Source organism: Cynocephalus volans, chromosome 5, assembly GCF_027409185.1.
Source record: "Cynocephalus volans isolate mCynVol1 chromosome 5, mCynVol1.pri, whole genome shotgun sequence".
NCBI classification, from domain to species: domain Eukaryota; kingdom Metazoa; phylum Chordata; class Mammalia; order Dermoptera; family Cynocephalidae; genus Cynocephalus; species Cynocephalus volans.
In genome coordinates this window covers 120,521,198-120,538,596 of record NC_084464.1, presented here as the reverse complement: position 1 = coordinate 120,538,596, position 17,399 = coordinate 120,521,198, and the positions used below count along the sequence as shown (strand labels likewise).

Genomic DNA, 17,399 nt, shown 5'->3' with positions numbered 1-17,399 from the left:
TCTGTTGCTTAGCCTGCTCTTGCCATGTGACAACCTGTATCACTGTAGACCAAGACCCTCCCCAGCTGCACCCCCAGGACTACAGACTTCCCAGCCTCCAAAACTGTAAGGAATAAATTCTATTTCTTTTAAAAAAAAAAAAAAAATCCTTTATAATGGAAAAGGAATATAGGGAACAAATGTGTGTTGAATTCCCTGCTGTGTGCTAACCAAAGTGTTAGATACTTTAAATGAAGCGGCAGGGTGGAGTGGGGTTTGCTCACAGTACTTTAGATACTAGTCACAATTTCACAGGTAAGCCTGCTGAACCTCGGAGAGGTTTAAGTGTGAGACCAAAACTCAGACTAAAATTTGTCAATACCTGTCAGTTTTTACTCACTACAATAGATTGATTTGTGAATCAGAATTTCCATACTACATTTAAATGTTTACTTAAAAGGCAGTAAGTTAGTAGGATAAGTTAGAAACTACTTAGTAAAGTCTATAGGAGATGACCAGTGTATAAGTAAACTAAGAAACACCTCCAATTAAGCCTCAATCAAAAATAAAAATAAGGTTAGAAAATAAAGTCAAGAAGAAAATTATTTTATATAAAATACTTGAACTTGTCCCCAACTTTTTATAAATAAAATTTTTTCAGCAGAATCGGGTGCATTTGTGATTGATAAGTATTTTACATGGTAACTCACATAGGTTCTTTTAATATTCATTATTGTCAAGGCTTCTCAAATAAAGTAAAATTGTGGCTAAATCCTCAGAAAATTGACCTTTTTCTTGACTGCTTAGAAATTTTTTTACAATCAAGAGTATTAATTCTTAGGAAACACTGGAAATTTGTAATCCCAGTAATGTAACCATTGTTCTAGGATTGGTCTTCCTAACAGGAGGACTGGGTGATTTTGACATAGGCTGACTTATTTATTAAAGTATAAATGCAGCATGCTTTGCTCTGCTCATCTGGATTGAGTATTATTAGTTTCCTCCCAAGGTTAATTGGGAGCTTCACTAGGGAAAGCACATGCAACTTTTCACTACTTCACATCTAGGAACCAGAAGCGCCTCAGAACATTGGCATTCATTTGGCACAGCTTTTGTTAAGGCGCATGTTGAACATCAAAACTGAAGTAGGCTGTGATCCACATAGCCTCTTCCACATTTATTTTTCCTCATTTCTATGAAGTTCCAGGTTTTAACCTAGGAAGTTCTTCTGCGTATACGATGGTTTCCATTATGTCATCACACTAGTAGATATTTTAATTATTCTAATCTTAAAGTGGCCCTCTAAGATACTGATATTACAACAAAGACAGCTTCAAAGTATTCTTTGAAACAATTTTCCCCCGGTTTCTAGAACTGTGCCCAGACAACTTTTATTATATTGTATCCAGATAAATCATTGACAGAAAAATTCATTAAGATCGCATGAAGTCAAAGTGTTTTCTGTTTCTCTTAATAGTAAAAACATTTTCAATCCATTGTATATTTTCAATTTTGAAAGCAAAGCTAGAGCAACTAAACTTCTGCTCTTGAGAAGTAGCAATGCCTTCTATAGCAAAGTTTCTTCTACTAAGTTGTACTTCCAGATATCATTGTTATCAGGAGAGGATGCCTAACACTATTGTTCTGGACAGTTGACGTACTGGAGATGTGGTTTCTCAGCTTTAGCTTCAAGTAGGTTTGAGAAAGCATTTAATCCCAGAGTGTTTTTGGTTTAGGAAAGCATTTAATCCCAGCATTTTTTTTTTGGTTGTTTTAATAACAAAATACTTTGCACTTTCAACTGGCTATTAGGGCCCTATCTGGAAGACCACACTGAGCATCCACCATGGTGAGTGATACCTGGGCAGGTAACGTATCAGACGTTTAGGGTACTAAAGGCTTCATCAAACTAATATTTTTTTCAAATATAGAAAGGTGAAATCACAAAATATATAGTACTCTTTTTTCCTACTCAATTCTCTGTAGCCTTGACACAAAATTTTTTTAGAGCCACTAAAGACTATTTTTCCTTCTTTGGTTTTATTTACATTTTCCCATTACTACACAAAACCATTGCTTTAAAGGTCGTGGAACTTAATCATACGTGGGTACTTCAAAAAGTTCATAGAAAAATTCGTATTATCTTTTAATTCTATTTTCCACGAACTTTTTGAAGTACACTCGTAGTTTATTTTGAGAGGTAGCAACTTGGTCAGAATCATGCCAGAATAATGTAGTATTTTATTCAAGATCAATAACGGGGTAATAATGTTTCTCTAATCCATGCTCCAAAGCTATTACTCTTTGTCATGTAGAAAGAATACTTTCTTGGGTGATGAACAAGTATCTGCTTGAAGGACTTTACTGCAATTTGTGTAAGGAGAAGTATAAATAGCTAAAATGTTCAGTTGCGTTAAATAAAAATGAAATATTAATAACTAAATCATCAGTAAAATTAGCTTAACCACAGTTAATGAACACAGTAGTGTGTTTATTTCTTACTATCTTGGTTTCATTTGTTTACTTCTAATAAAGGTAAGAAAAGTTTTATCTGCCTGCATATTCATTTTCATTTATTCTTCTCTATCACAAGTTTTTTCCTGTAACTACTATTCCCACCTGTGCTTCCTAAAGCTCCCTCTTTTTTGATAGCAGTATACAGGTATAGACAGTCACGGCTTTTTTCCTTCTATGTAGTCATCAAGGCAGGGGGAGCATTTTCTGTTAGAGTAATTAGAAATCAGTAATTCCAAATTCTCGCACTTCATTTTTGCTTTTTAAAATATAAACCTTATTTTATTTCTCTATCTAATTTTAAAGAACATTATTCCTATTTTATGGATGAAGATACTGAGATCTAGAGCAAGTTGCCCACACCCACAAATTACTCACAGAAAGTAAGTGTCAGCTAGAACTTGAAGCCAAATAATCTGACTCCAAAACAGAGCTCTTCTTTGCCACCCTAATTTTCTACCCCTCACTGCCTTAGGGGAGCGAGTGCCACTAGCCTGTACCTTGTGCACAGATATGCTCTGTTCTTCATCTACAGTAAGGCCTGGCCTTTGCGTTTTGTCTCTACTTGTGAAAATAAAAATGCACTAGACCAACTATTACCTCTGCACTAGTGGCCTGTCTTTGAGAAGGGGACGGCTTTTTTAATTTGAGGACTATGAGTGTTTAATCATGGAACCAAGCAAAACCTCCTGAGGTGGCGCAACAAAGTTAATTGAATTCTAATTAACCAAACTAACAAGGCAGAGACTAGAGGAAGAATACAGAAAGCAATAAGATAAAATTTTAGGTTGAATTGTATTTGTAACACCAAAATCAAATTGTGAGTCATATTTTATCTTATTTTTTCAATGTTGGGGCTATTTTTAGTATAAATTTGAGAAGATATTACAAAATGTTAAAAATAGGTATTATTATTTTTAGGCCATTGAGACTCACTTGATCCGCAAGTCTAGTGGGGGACTAACTTACATCGCAGAGTGGAAAGGAGGCCTCCTGGAACATAAGATGGGCCACCTGACCTGCTTTGCTGGAGGCATGTTTGCACTTGGGGCAGACGGAGCTCCCGAAGGCCTGGCCCAACACTACCTTGAACTTGGGGCTGAAATTGCCCGTACCTGTCATGAATCTTATAATCGCACATGTGAGTATATATTATTCTTTACTTACAATCTAGTCCCACATGCTTTGATTTCATTCAGTAAGGAACCATGTCATTGCTACCCTCAAAAGAATATCCACTGTGCCTAATGAAACTTGATCATGATTAATATCTTAAAGGAATTTATATTTTTACTTTTAAAGGCACTGCTTTTCTGCCTAAAAATATCTACCCTTAGTTTGCCAAGAAACAAAAATCCAGGCCATAAAGGGTTAAGCCAGCCTAATTTACTGACCACTGCCTTAACTAAATAACATTAGGTGAGGGTCACTGTCCCAGTGCATAAAGAAAGCATTTTATAAACCATTATTAATCTTCGCCGTGTCCTTATGAAATCAGTGATGAATGTGGCTCCCTTCTTATAAAACATGAGTTTCGAGCACAAAGATTAAATAACTGGCCTTTTGTGACATCATGGCTTGGTATTCTCAACCACTGAGTTTCCAGCTAACTAACAAGGTATCTGGTGGTGACTTGCTCCTACCTGGTGGGTGCTCAGTAAATGGGAGTTAAATGAAAAAAACAAAGGATCGTTACCATTTTCTAAAATGGACTCTTAGATGACTAAATTTTAAAAGTATATTGAATATTACATAGTATATGATGATTATAACTATTCCTTAAAACAAGTGTTTTGGCATCTCTCTTAAATGTTATTACTTTCTAGACTCTAAGCATTGTCCAGGACAATAACCCTTGTTCACCCATTGCATGTCCTTTAGTTATGAAACTGGGGCCAGAAGCTTTCAGATTTGACGGTGGTGTTGAAGCCATTGCTACAAGGCAAAATGAAAAATACTACATCCTACGGCCAGAAGTTATTGAGACTTACATGTATATGTGGCGACTGACTCATGATCCAAAGTACAGGAAATGGGCCTGGGAAGCCGTAGAGGTGATGTTTTAATTTGTATGTGTTTCTTATAGATAAATGTCTTGGTAAAAACTATTCAGTGATACCCATAAATATGCCATATCAACTTTTCTATAATTTTTGAAGCCTTGACCAGAGCGTTTTCCATCTGGGTCTGTGTGTTTTCAGTTAAGTCATTCTGTATCCCTGGCTTCGACTTTGCTTCATATAATAGTAATATAAATATACCTGCTGATAGACTTGGATATTGAAGGAGATATCTAGAAAGGCATATGATTAAATTAAGCTCCCATGACTATAGAAATGTGATCGTTTAGTCTCACAAAGGTTTACTGGCAACTTGGGGATACTCATCTCTGTTTGTTTCAAGAAACCACTACTTGGTTTTTTTCTCTGAGTCTTTGGGCGTTAAAATGATAGTACATGTTTTTACTTAGAGTAAATTAGCTACTTAGATCAAACTTTTAGAAAGAACTTAGAGAAGAATTACATTGTGTGTGGATATTTCTTTGCTATTGTCAGGTTTCTCTCTAAGCTTTCCGTCTGCCCAATGTGTTGTTTTAATTGTCACCTCTTGGGTCTCTTCCTGCTAAATATGGTGTACCATCTTCCCAAACTAATCTATTGAATGCTTTGTGTGCTGGATGCGAGAGGAGGCGCCCTCCCAGATATGCATCAAACAATGTCTAATTTTAAGACTCATTCTGAAAAGAGTGGGAGGGAATTCAGGGAATGAGAACAAGCAAACGCTTTAATTACACTCTTTCATCCTCAAGCACTCTTTGTTAGAAAGCTAGCTGTCTTTAAAAACTGTTCATTAGGAATAACTTCTCTCAGGAAATCTAAAATGAATACTGCCTTTGTGTAAAATTTGACTAATATCCGAGGAAGCCATCGGTGAATCTCGCTCATTACCTTCTTCATTTAGTGTGTGTCTTATCACTAACCATCACTCATTTTAAATAATAGCATTTCTTCAGGCTCTTTTTTCTCTTTTTGCAAAGTTTTCTAATGATATTTAATCAGTAATAATTCCAATTTCTTTAAATTTCTGTTTTTTCTCTGAAAACAATGTGTTAAAATTGAGGTTCACCTAAGCTTTGGTGATAGGAGATTATTTCGGTTCTGAATTAGCCAGCAAAGTAATTGAATATCAGTTTAAGTTGCAAATACCAGTTTAAGTTGAGACTATCAGGGATAATATATTTTGTCAAATCTAAAACCCCATCATTTGTAAGAAACATCATTATTTTATATTCCACCAAGAAAGAACAACACTGCTAATTAAAATATGACATGCCAATTCTGTAAATGTTAAAATGTGCAAAATGTATGACAGAAGTAATCAGAAATGTAAAGTAAGTAAATATTGCTAGGTAGGAAAGTTTGGTTTGTTTGATTCTTCAGGGGGGTTGTTTGTGTGTTTATTTGTAGGAAAAGGTTAATTCTATGCTTTGCTTTTTATTTCTTCTCAACTCTTTAGCATAACACATTATGTGAAATTGTTTCCCTGTGTTACAACACTGCAGTCTCTTTCGTTTTTGCTTCTAGTAACCTCTGCTAGAACTTGAGATATAGTGGTGAGCAAGGAATGCTGGGGGGCTCTTGCCTTTTTTAAAGCACAAAAATCATAGACTAAGAAGGCACTGCGGCAGCACTTCTTTTCTTTGTCAGTCCCCTTGGGCCCCTGTGTCTTTGCAGCAGTGCCTCTGCATGCTGGCAGCTCCCACCTCAAGTGCCCAGTGATTCTCAGCTGTTCTGACTCGGAATCAGTCATGCTGCTCAGGCCTGAAAGACACAGCTGGAAACCATGTCAGGAGGAGAAAGTGGAAGAGTTTTCTTCCAGGCAGTTGGCTGTGGTCTGGGAAGTGTGCTGGAGTTAACAGCCCCAGGGGCAGCCCTCAACCAGTGAGATTTGGGAATTGATGGATAATTATCCTTGTCTTCCTTCTCTAAAGAATAATTCTGTGATGCATTCTACACTGTTCCTCAGAGGACCTCCAGCAGGAGTGAGCCCCTTGCACACAGTTGTAACCTACCCAATGGCTCCTCTCCCATCTCCCCACTCACTCACTTCCTGATATCACCTCCCCAGTATGGGAGGATCTTCTTGATCCAACCCTTGATGCATTATCTGTTTTTAAGGGGACCCAAACTAAAACACAGGGAATCTTAAAAATCACCTAGTCCAGCCTTCTGCTCAAAGACAAGACTCCTCTCCATATCTTTGCCAGATGGCTATTCCTCAGTGAATTCACTGACTACGCAGCAAAGAGGAGGAATGTACTCCATAAAGTAACTCATGCCATATCTTAATGGCTGAAGGTATTACAAAGTTAGGCCTTTTGAAGCCAGAATTTACAGGGTTCTATGCTCTAGGGGGACTGGTTGTCGGGGCACCTCTCTTCTACATTTCAGCTCCTCGATTATCTGAAGACAGCACGTTCTTCCAATTCTTCCCTTCCTCATCCACCATTTGCCTCCACTTTCTTCTCCTGACATGGTTTCCAGCTGTGATCTTTCAGAGCTGAGCAGTGTGACTCAAAAGCCTCTCTATTCAGTATGATTTCCCACAGCCTGTGATCCAAATTGTTCTTTTAGACTTACAGCACCACTGGCTTACGTGGAAATTGGCACCAAGTGATGTTAGCTACTGTGTTAGCTACTGTGGAGTCAGCCTCCTTCGCTCTGTGCTTCTTTGCTTTGCTCATACCTGCAGTTTGTACGGTATCCATAAGCCATCTTCCCACCTCTGACAAAACACTCCCTTCCCGGCCGCCTTTCACTTACACTTGGTAAACTTGCTTTCCATGTCTTAATTAAACTTCTTACTAATAATGTCAAATAAGATGACGAGTATATAAGCCAGCAGTATGACACCAGAGGCTTCCTCCACAGGTTAACAGCAATCCATTAATCACAGGCGTTCAAGCACTTCTGAATCCAACTAACCGAAATAACATTGAGCTGACATTTCTTTTGCTTTTTCCCAATAATGTCAATGAAGAACTTTATTAAATTTCTCCCAGTTAAACATCTGATAACTTACAATATGAGCTTTGTCAGAATATTAATTATATATACATTCATGTATTTATATAGATTATATAATGTCTCTGTTAGTCCACAGTAGAAGATAAACCTTACATAGGGTTTTGTTTTGTTTTGTTTTGTTTTCCTTTAGTGTCCAAAACCTAATCTTTTCTTCATGGACATTGTGACCCTCAGAGTGATTTGTCTTCCCCCTTCCTGCCTCTTCCCAGGCTGCCTGGTTCTCTGTGTTCTGCACTTAAGTTCAGACCAAACTCAAGCAGAAAGCCTTAGTAACATTATTCCTTGGGATTCATTCTTGGAAATATCCACAGATCAGCCATTTATCTAATCTGGTAGATAAGAGAATGCTTTTCTATGCTCACAATAATGCTTTCTGACTTACACAAAAATCTTACCTTCTCCCTCCCCCCACAAAAAAGTACAATTACTTGGGGTCAAATTTGTCTTTCATCCTTTGTTTAGAGCTTCAGTCACTATAAATAAAGTCACAAGACAAAATTACAACAAATTTAATTTAAAAATCTTAATTGGCTTTTATTTGTGATTCTAGAACCAGGCAACACCTCATTCTGTAAAACAGAATGAGTGTTTCAATAAGCAGAGCACAGGAGGTTGGCTGTATAGACAGAAAAGAGCTAAGAAAAGCAGAAACAGAACAAAGCAGATTGGTCATTTCAAAGTTACTTTCCTTGTAAAGGTTAAGGTAGAGGGGACTTCCATATCATGTTGGCTAGAACTGGCCTGTTTAGGGATTTGGCGGTAATTTCTCCCTTTCCTGATTTCTTGGAAGGGCAGAAAAACAACTTAGTTTTGGCTTTGTGGCATGGAACTTCAGTGTAAAGAACTCCGTTTTGGTTTGGTTTGGTTTGTTGGGTCTAGTGCCAGAGCTCAGTCCAAACCAATGGCCTGTTATAAATTTTATTTAACAACATTCTCATATCATGATCTCTGTGTTTAGCATATCCCAGTCATATATGGTCACTAATAATATAAGCAAATACATAAAACTGATGTAGTCCCTGTGCCCAGAGGCTGAGAGTCCCAAGAACAGGTTGAAGTAAATGATGGTCTGAGCAGACCGTGCTACATAGACGCATCACTGCTTCCACCGCTGAGGTACTGGTAGAATCAGGACCTGTTATAAGGGCCCAGGAAAGGTACTTGTCCCCAGCTTCACAATCCTAAAGTCTTAAAATTTGGCATTTTTCCCATTTTTAAATTTTTTTAAATTTACCAAAAGCCTCAAAAACTGAAAGTAGCTGGGTCTCTCAACCTCTGAAATGCCCTGTCACTGTGCTAAGCATTTCTTCATCTCATTTTATTCGCACTACAATCCCATGTGGAAAGAAAGGATGCTGCCTGGGTCTAGGAACCTCCGAAACCACATTTAGGGAATCTTGAGCTGGGATATGGCCCAGCACTCTAAAACCTTCCTTGTGTTCTTGACTACTCTAGCTTGCCCCAGGAGGACGGTGGGCGAAAAAGAATGAGTCGGGGTGAACCGAAAAGAGAGAGATCGGTCATTGTCCATCCAAGAGCAACTCTTTCTGTAACAGTGAAGGAGCTTATAGAAATTTCTGTGGGGAAGAGGAGTAGCTATTTATCATGCCTGGCTCTCTCATTATCTTACCACCAGAGAGCCTCAAGGGGACAACGAAGAAAAGATTTTGTAGTTAAAATCTTTTTAAGGAAATGTCTGGAAATGGGGTTTCATTATCTTCCATAATAAGCTTGCCCATTTCTTCTGAATCCTGTTTGTTTGTTTGTTTGTTTTTACAAATAATTCTTTTTTTTTTTTTTTTTTTTTTTTTAACGAATAACTTTTGGCCTACTCCATGTATCTGTGATTTGACTTTTTATCAAAAAGTCCTTTCATCAACAGAGGAAGGAAGGAAAAAAATTAATAGGACCTGAAAGTTTCTTTCTTCAGGCTTATCTCCCATTCGGCTTATTGTCTGAAACTTAGAATTTAATGGGTGCATCTTTTTAAGTTGATTGTTCTTATTTTCCTGGGGACTTAAAATGTACCAAATCAAGAGGTGTTTTCTTTTTTTTTTTTTTTTTTTTTTGTCGTTTTTTCGTGACCGGCACTCAGCCAGTGAGTGCACTGGTCAGTCCTATATAGGATCCGAACCCGCGGCGGGAGCATTGCTGTGCTCCCAGCGCAGCACTCTACCAAGTGCACCACGGGCTCGGCCCAAGAGGTGTTTTCTTTATTTTCTTTGTTCACTTAGTCTGCTGGTCAGATGTTCTTGAGTCTGGTAATTAAATGCTTCTCCTCATGCCCCTCTCTTTACTCTCCCACTTCTGCTCTCCAACCCTGAGGTAAAAAAATCAATACCCTCATTGTCAGTGTCTGCAGAAGGAAGCCAAGTTCTCTGTGCAGTGTCCCTGCTCATGAGAAACCAAGGCTGAGATTTGCCTGCCCTCTCCTCTTTTCTGGGCTCCACGTTCTTAGAGCCTATTTTCTTCCAAAACCCTTTTGTAGCTAATGAAGACTCAACTAATATTGTTACCAAAACCCCAAAGGTCTGTTTGCTCACTGCTCAATTGCCAATAATTGAGAGACAAGTGTTGGTGTAAGGAAAGGTAGCCTTTAACCAGGAAGCCGGCAGCCTGGGGAGATGGTGGGTTAATACCTCAAAGACCATCTCCACTTTGCCCAGACTTGCCAAAGGGTTTTATAGGGACAGGAGGTGGGGGCTGATTCATGGTGATCCAAGCAGGGACGTGTGGGCATAATCATAAAACTGCAGATAAACATCAAAGAACTTCTCAGGTGGGAGCCAGTCCGTGGTGACCACCCTCCATGAAGTCAAGTCATGGATTCAGTTCCTGTTAACCTCAAAAAGATCTAGTTGGTAAGGTAGTAAAGAATGGCCACCTGGGTTAATAATTTCTTCTGTAATTATTCTGTGTACAATGTGAGCTAAAGTCATTATTTTCTAGCAGTCATGTGAACAAGAATCATTGTATTCTAATGTCCAGCTGCAAGCTATGCAGTTTGGGTTATAAGAATAAGAAAAAAACTTTTAAATTTAGAAGTTTAACAAAATGGAGTCACTTCTGTTCAGCCTGATACAATATGGCAACATCTGTGCTTTCCATCTTCTTGGTAGTTGGATTTCATGGGAGAAAAACGGGGTAGAATTATACATGTAAAAAAAGACGGACAGGATTATGATTCATAAGAGAAAAAAAATGAAAAATGACAGTAACTAAGAGTAACTTTATCTTGTTTATATTTTACTTCATTATAAATATTAGGGTTTTAGTCTTAAACTTTGTTATTTTTGTCCACAGTCTACAAATTAGAACCAGATTTCAGATGACAGTTTTTGTACAATAGAAATTTTTATTTGACCATATGACTAATAGGATTAGTGGGATGTGGTGAGCAAAAAATAACTTTCCTGGGGTGAATATGTTTGGTAATTAGCAAAGCAGCCAATATAATTTTAAAATACAAACAGCACACAAAAATCAATTCAAAATGGATTGAAGACTTACACATAAGACCTGAAAACATAAAACTCCTAGAAGAAAGCATTGGAGAAAAAAGCTCCTTGAGAGTGGTCTTGGCAATGACTTTTTTGGATTCAACACCAAAAGCACAGGGAACAATAGCAAAACTAAACAAATGGGACTACATCAAACTAAAAAGTTTCTGTACAGTAAAGGAAACAAACTAAACAAAAGGGCAACCTACAGAATGGAAGAAAACATTTGCAAACCATTCTGCATGAGATAAGGGGTTAGTATCCAAAATATATGAGGAACTCATATACAACTCAATAGCAAAAAAACACAAGTAACTGGATTAAAAAAGGGACAAAGGATCTGAATAGACATTTTTCCAAAGGCATACAAATGGCCAACAGGTATATGAAAAGATGCTCAACATCACTAATCACCAGGGAAATGCAAATCAAAACCACAATGAGATCACCTCACACCTGTTAAAATGGCTATTGTCAAATAGTCAAAAATCACCAGTGTTGGCAAGAATGTGGAGAAAAAAGAACCCTTGTGCACTGCTGGTGTATGGTACATCACCAATGTATATTGGTACATCCTTTATGGAAAACAGTATGGAGGTTCCTTAAAAAACTAAAAATAGAACTACCATATGATTAGCAATTCCATTTCCTTTCATATCTAGAGGAAATGAAATTGGTATCTCAAAGAGATAGCCACACTCCCATGTTCATTGCAGCATAATTTACAATAGCCATGATAGGGAAACAATGTAAGTGTCAATCAGTGGATGAATGGATAAAGAAAATATGGTGTGTGTACACACTGGAATACTCATCAGCCTTAAAAAATGAAGGAAATCCTGCCATTTGCAGCAACATGAATGAACCTGGAGGACATTGTGCTAAGTGAAATAAGCCAGACACAGAATAATAAATACTGTATGATCTCACTTATATGTAGCATCTTTAAAAAAAGTAGAACTCAGAAGTAGAGAGTAGAATGGTGGTTACCAAGGACTGGGGGATGGGGTGAGGGGGAAATACTGGTCCAAGGGTATGAATTTTAACTTATAAGAAGAATATGTTCTGGAGCATGGCAACTATAGTTAATAATAATGTATAAAAAGTAAATGTAAAGTATTTTCACCATCAAAAAAAAGTAACTGTGAGATGTTAGAGATGATGGATATGTTGATGAGCTTGATTGTGATAATCATTTCACAATAAGTATGTATATCAAAACATAATGTTGCACACCCTAATTTATATATTAAATAATATTTATATAATAATAATATAATAATATAATAATAATTTATATATTAAATTATATATAATTTTTATTTTCCAATCCTATGTCATCAGTAAAGCTGGAAATTTTTTAATGTCAAGAAAAACAAAGCAAACAAACAAAAGAAATAAAGTAGGCTTCTGGAAGGGGAAAAAATGATACAAATAATCAACTTAGTGGCAGCTGACAAAGAGAAAGGCAAATTTAGGTCATTACCTAAATTTTCATCCCCACATTGCTCAACCTATCTTTTGCAAATTCTCATTATGTTCAGACAACTACAGAAATGTAGGATTATTTCTCTCTAGTAGTGGATTCCTCCTGTCTTCTTCCATAGCAGATTTAAAAAGAAAAAATAAATTTTAGGAATCAATACCAGACACATTTTTCTCTCTGCCTTCCATTTTCTTCTCTTAGCTCTCTCACCAATATCACTAATTAGTATGATTTTTAAGAAATAAGATGTTCTGAGTATAATCTGATTTTTATTGGTCCCGAATACTCTCTCAACCAGCAGTTCATAATCCCAACTGATATTAACAGTGTCTCTAGACCAGGAGTCAGCAAACTTTATCTGCAAGGGCCAGACAGTATTAGTCTTGTGGGCCATACAGTCTCTGTTGCAGCTACTCAACTCTGTCATTGTAGTGCAAAAACAGCCACAGACAATATGTAAACAAATGTGGTTCAATAAAACTAAATACAGTAGACTGGATTTAGCCTGTGGTCCATAGCTTGCCAAATACTGCCCTTGACCATAGGAAGACATGGTAAAAATCAGTGAAAAATTATTCCAAAACTAAATGTAGAAGTGTTTCCAATTAGGTAAAATATATTTTCCATATGTCCTTTGACTTTTCATATTTATTTGCATTTATGTTGTATGGTTTTTAAATTTTTCACCCAAAACTGTTACAATCTTTTATTCAATTAGAATCTTTATTTTATCTGAATTTGACAATCCAATGATAAGAATAAGTGATTGTCAGTTTACTGAAATGTGACCCTTTTTTCCCCTCCTCTTTGTAATTTAGGCTCTGGAAAGTCACTGCAGAGTAAATGGGGGCTATTCAGGCCTAAGGGATGTTTACCTCCTTCATGAGAGTTATGATGATGTGCAGCAGAGTTTCTTCCTGGCAGAGACACTAAAGTAAGTAAAAATTATTCTAAAAGTATTTGGCTGAGGTACCTGGACAGAGCTTCTTTGCAGATATATGACTGATTCAGAATGCTGTTCTACACGTGTGGCAATAATTGCAGGCGTATTTTCAGTAGTTACCAAGTTTGATGACTGGGGGCTGCTTTGTATGGTTCCTATACACTGATACCAAAGCACAGAGTAGCTTCCTGTACTCCACATTAATGAGTTTAGCCCCTCGGGATTCTGATATACTTGACTGTTGTCCATGGTAGTCTGTAAGATGAGTAGAGACACTGAAGTGTTTTTTGCTGTGTCTTTGTGGTTTCACTGCCTGACATTGTCTCTTGGACCTCATATACTCGTGTTTCTCTCGCCAGATATTTGTACTTAATATTTTCTGATGACAGTCTCCTTCCACTGGAACATTGGATCTTCAATACTGAGGCACATCTTCTCCCTATACTCCGTACAGAAAAAAAGGAAATTGAAGTCAAAGACAAATAAAAAGACATTTTATATTTTACTCTGCTTCATTCCCTTCACTGCATACCTTAATAATTCCTTTTCTGGTAATCAGACACATGATGAACTTTTATTAGTAGGTCTGTGATTATTCTAAGTTCCAAAATTGTTTTGCAGTCTTTTATGTTTATCATAGACATAGATGGACCGAAATCCCTATTATATACTTCATTATTCAGCCAATGGATCCACAGGTTTTATTTTGCTTATTTGTTTTGAAGTAATCTATTATCTCTGGCATTCATGAAGGTGTAATATTATTTTTATTAAACTGAACAGAATGGTATACCAGTGACCTCTTAATTACAATTTGATTTGACTGCAAAACTTTTTCCTCCTCTATGAGGAGATGATGTCTGCTTTAAGCTGTAATGTTTTGCCATGTTGCAAAAAGCCATAATAATAAATTAAGCATTAAAAAAATCTTTTTCCTTTTCAATTTCATGTTAATCTGGTTTGTCTATCCACCAGAGACAGATCTTATAACTGTGACAGCCTCCTTATGTAGATCTATCATTATTTGATAGAATATCTTCTAAAATTCTTCACTCATATTGTAATTCAAATTAGAAAGTCATCCCAAAGGATCATCTCATGTTGACCTCATTTCATTGGAACTGCAGTATATTTTTGTTGGTTAATTATATTAGTGTTTCCTAATCTGTGAATTTGTTCTCTAATTTTACTTTAAATTCCCTGTGTCATTTCTGGATCGTGTACTGGTTAATTTCTTGTCCCTACTACACAGCGAAGCAAGCTCTCAAGTTTTGCAGAGCTCTGCTATTGCTGAATTACATTTTTAAAGGGAAATAGCGTAGCTTTTAATGTGTTAGCATTTCCTTTTAACTGGATATATGAAGAAATTAGGTCTCTCAAAAGAGAGGGTGAGTATTTCATATGGCTTTTAGTTCATTTGTTTTTATTTCATCTTTAATTTTTTTTCTTGAGAAAAGAAAGCATTCCATTTGGTTCAGATTTTTCAGATTTGAAAAAGGCCCTTTCTCAAATGTGAATTATTTCATTTCAGTTTGTGAAATCAGGATTTGACTCTGTGAAAGCAGCATTGCCAATTTATCTATTTATGATCAATTAAGGAAAATCTAATCAACCCTTAGGCCAGATAAGATTATAGCACATTTATTATGGTTAAATTCAACATAGAGATCCTGACTTAGAAGCAACATCCAGGAGTGGACATTCCCAATCCTCCACGATCCTGCAGCAGGTCAGAATAATTATATAATTCTTCTAAGCATAAAGGTTTGAAATATGAATGGTTTTCCCAAGAATAGATTTGGTGACACCTTGTGTTTTATCATCATATTGGTTCATAACATATATATATTTCCATGAAAGGGCTAATAGGATGGTGTGTACACTGAAGTATGAAGACTGACCACCTAAATTTTCAGCCTAGAATGGTCAAACAGAGCAGTGCAACTCCATGGATTAGGCTGAAGCATATGAAATTGCTACATTTGTAGTTTTAAAACTGTCTAATATCAGGAATTTCATGTGCTTCAATCTAATATTTTTAAGACAGTTATTTTCTTAGATGTCAATAGACTTAATAGTTTTAGCTATTTCAGGTTTTGAAAGTGTTTCTAAAGTTTTCCTTTGACAAAACCACGTTGTGACCTGCATTTTTTTTTTTTACTCCCCCCCCACCCAATATCGTACACTGATGTAGGTCAAAGAATAAATAAAATTAGAAAATGAAAAAGATCCTTCAGCACATCACTGTTGTCATATTAATGTGTTTCTGTGACCCAGAATAACGTCCCCACATGTATCTTCAGCTCACTTAATGAAATGAACGGATAACAGGAGCCATTTTTTCCCAGGACTTTAAGGCAAAATAAAAAAATTATTGTCACAATTGGGCCATATGTATTAAGATTATAATTTTCACATGGATATCCTTGGAGTAGCAACATAAATTAATTCATTTTCTTTGCCTTTCAATTTTATTTGAAAGAGCACAAAGCTGTTAGGTATTTCTGCAGCAGATGGGTATGAAAACCAGGTTGTGTGGACACTCGGCACTATCGTGTACCTTTCGTGTCCTGGTATAAGTAGACAAGAAGCTGTACTACATGCTGCTCTGCCAATGACAAGTATAGAGTTTTTTCCATTTTAGAACTTGGATTTTTTAGCCTAAGTCCCACAACAGCAAAAATGTAAACAAGATAAGAGATTAATATTATGGTGATATAATTTAATTAAAGTTCTATTTTGTATTAATTATTTTAAACTGAAGTCTTTAGTTGATACTGTCTTTTATTCATTTTCAACAAAACTGTGCAGTTAAATTTACATATGTATTCATATCCTGAAAGATGAACAATTAAAATAGCACTTAATTCTGTGTTTATGCGGTATTTTTTTGATATACTTTGTGCAATTAATATTACACATATAAGTCGTATGGCGATTTACAGAACTCAATGACTTGGTTTGTCATGACTTTTTCATGTGTGTTACCCATTTTTTTACATTATTTTTGATTTGTACATAAATCCATTCTGTCATTTCCAACTTTATATAAATCTCTAATGTTATGAGAAGCATAATAGATTGACACATAATTTTTAAAAATTATATTTGTAATATTTCTCTATTGTGAATAAAGTCTTTTAATATATCTCCTCATTTGTTATATTTATCTCCTTTTAAGTAAGCTTCTGTATATCTAGGGGTGAGTACATACAGTTGCAAATAAAAATATTAGATCCTACTTGTAATTCCATACCACACCTAGAGAATCTTGACAAGGAAACATTTCCTATTAAAAACTTTACATTGCAAATGATTTTGCATACACAGCCTTTGGTTAATCAAATACCTTTATTAAGGATCTAACAGGTTCAACACCAGGACATGCAGGGTAGAGGCCTTCATACCAGAAATAGCATAAAGTGTGATTCTCTTTTTTTTTTTTTTCCTTTCTTTGGTGGCTGTCCAGTACCGGAATCCAAACCCTTGACCTTGGTGTTATCAGCACCATGCTCTCCCAAGTGTGCTAGCCAGTGTGCCCTGATCCTTGTTCTTATGTTTCTAGTCCAGTCAAGGAGATCAGACTAACTCCACTCCACCCCACCCCTCGGAACAAGACAAAATAGTATTAAATCATGAAATTACAAGTTAAATTCTGCTGTAAGAAGTTCAGGGGAGCAGGAGAGCCATAAGATTTGAGTAGTCAAAGAGGCTTAATAGAAAAGAGATAATTTATGCTACAGGAGAGCCTCCAAAATTTATGAAAAAGCCTAGATTTTTAAAATTTATATTGTACTTTTTAGGATGTTTTGGACATTTTGGTTGCTGTTTCCTCTGCCTGGAACTCTTTCCTCAATATTTTTATAACTCATTCCTCATTCTATTCAGGT

The 17,399-nt window shown here is 36.3% G+C and overlaps 1 protein-coding gene across 1 annotated transcript in view; it reads left to right on the top strand.

Annotated features, from left to right (window-relative positions):
* Positions 1 to 14,014, top strand: part of MAN1A1 (mannosidase alpha class 1A member 1) — a 155,836-nt gene extending 141,822 nt beyond the window's left edge. The window contains exons 9-12 of the mRNA XM_063098401.1: positions 3,415 to 3,634; positions 4,375 to 4,547; positions 13,385 to 13,500; positions 13,869 to 14,014. Of these exons, the coding sequence (XP_062954471.1) occupies positions 3,415 to 3,634; positions 4,375 to 4,547; positions 13,385 to 13,500; positions 13,869 to 13,995 (636 nt within the window). The 3' untranslated portion in view covers positions 13,996 to 14,014. The remainder of the gene's footprint in view (positions 1 to 3,414; positions 3,635 to 4,374; positions 4,548 to 13,384; positions 13,501 to 13,868) is intronic.
* Positions 14,015 to 17,399: the final 3,385 nt, after the last annotated feature.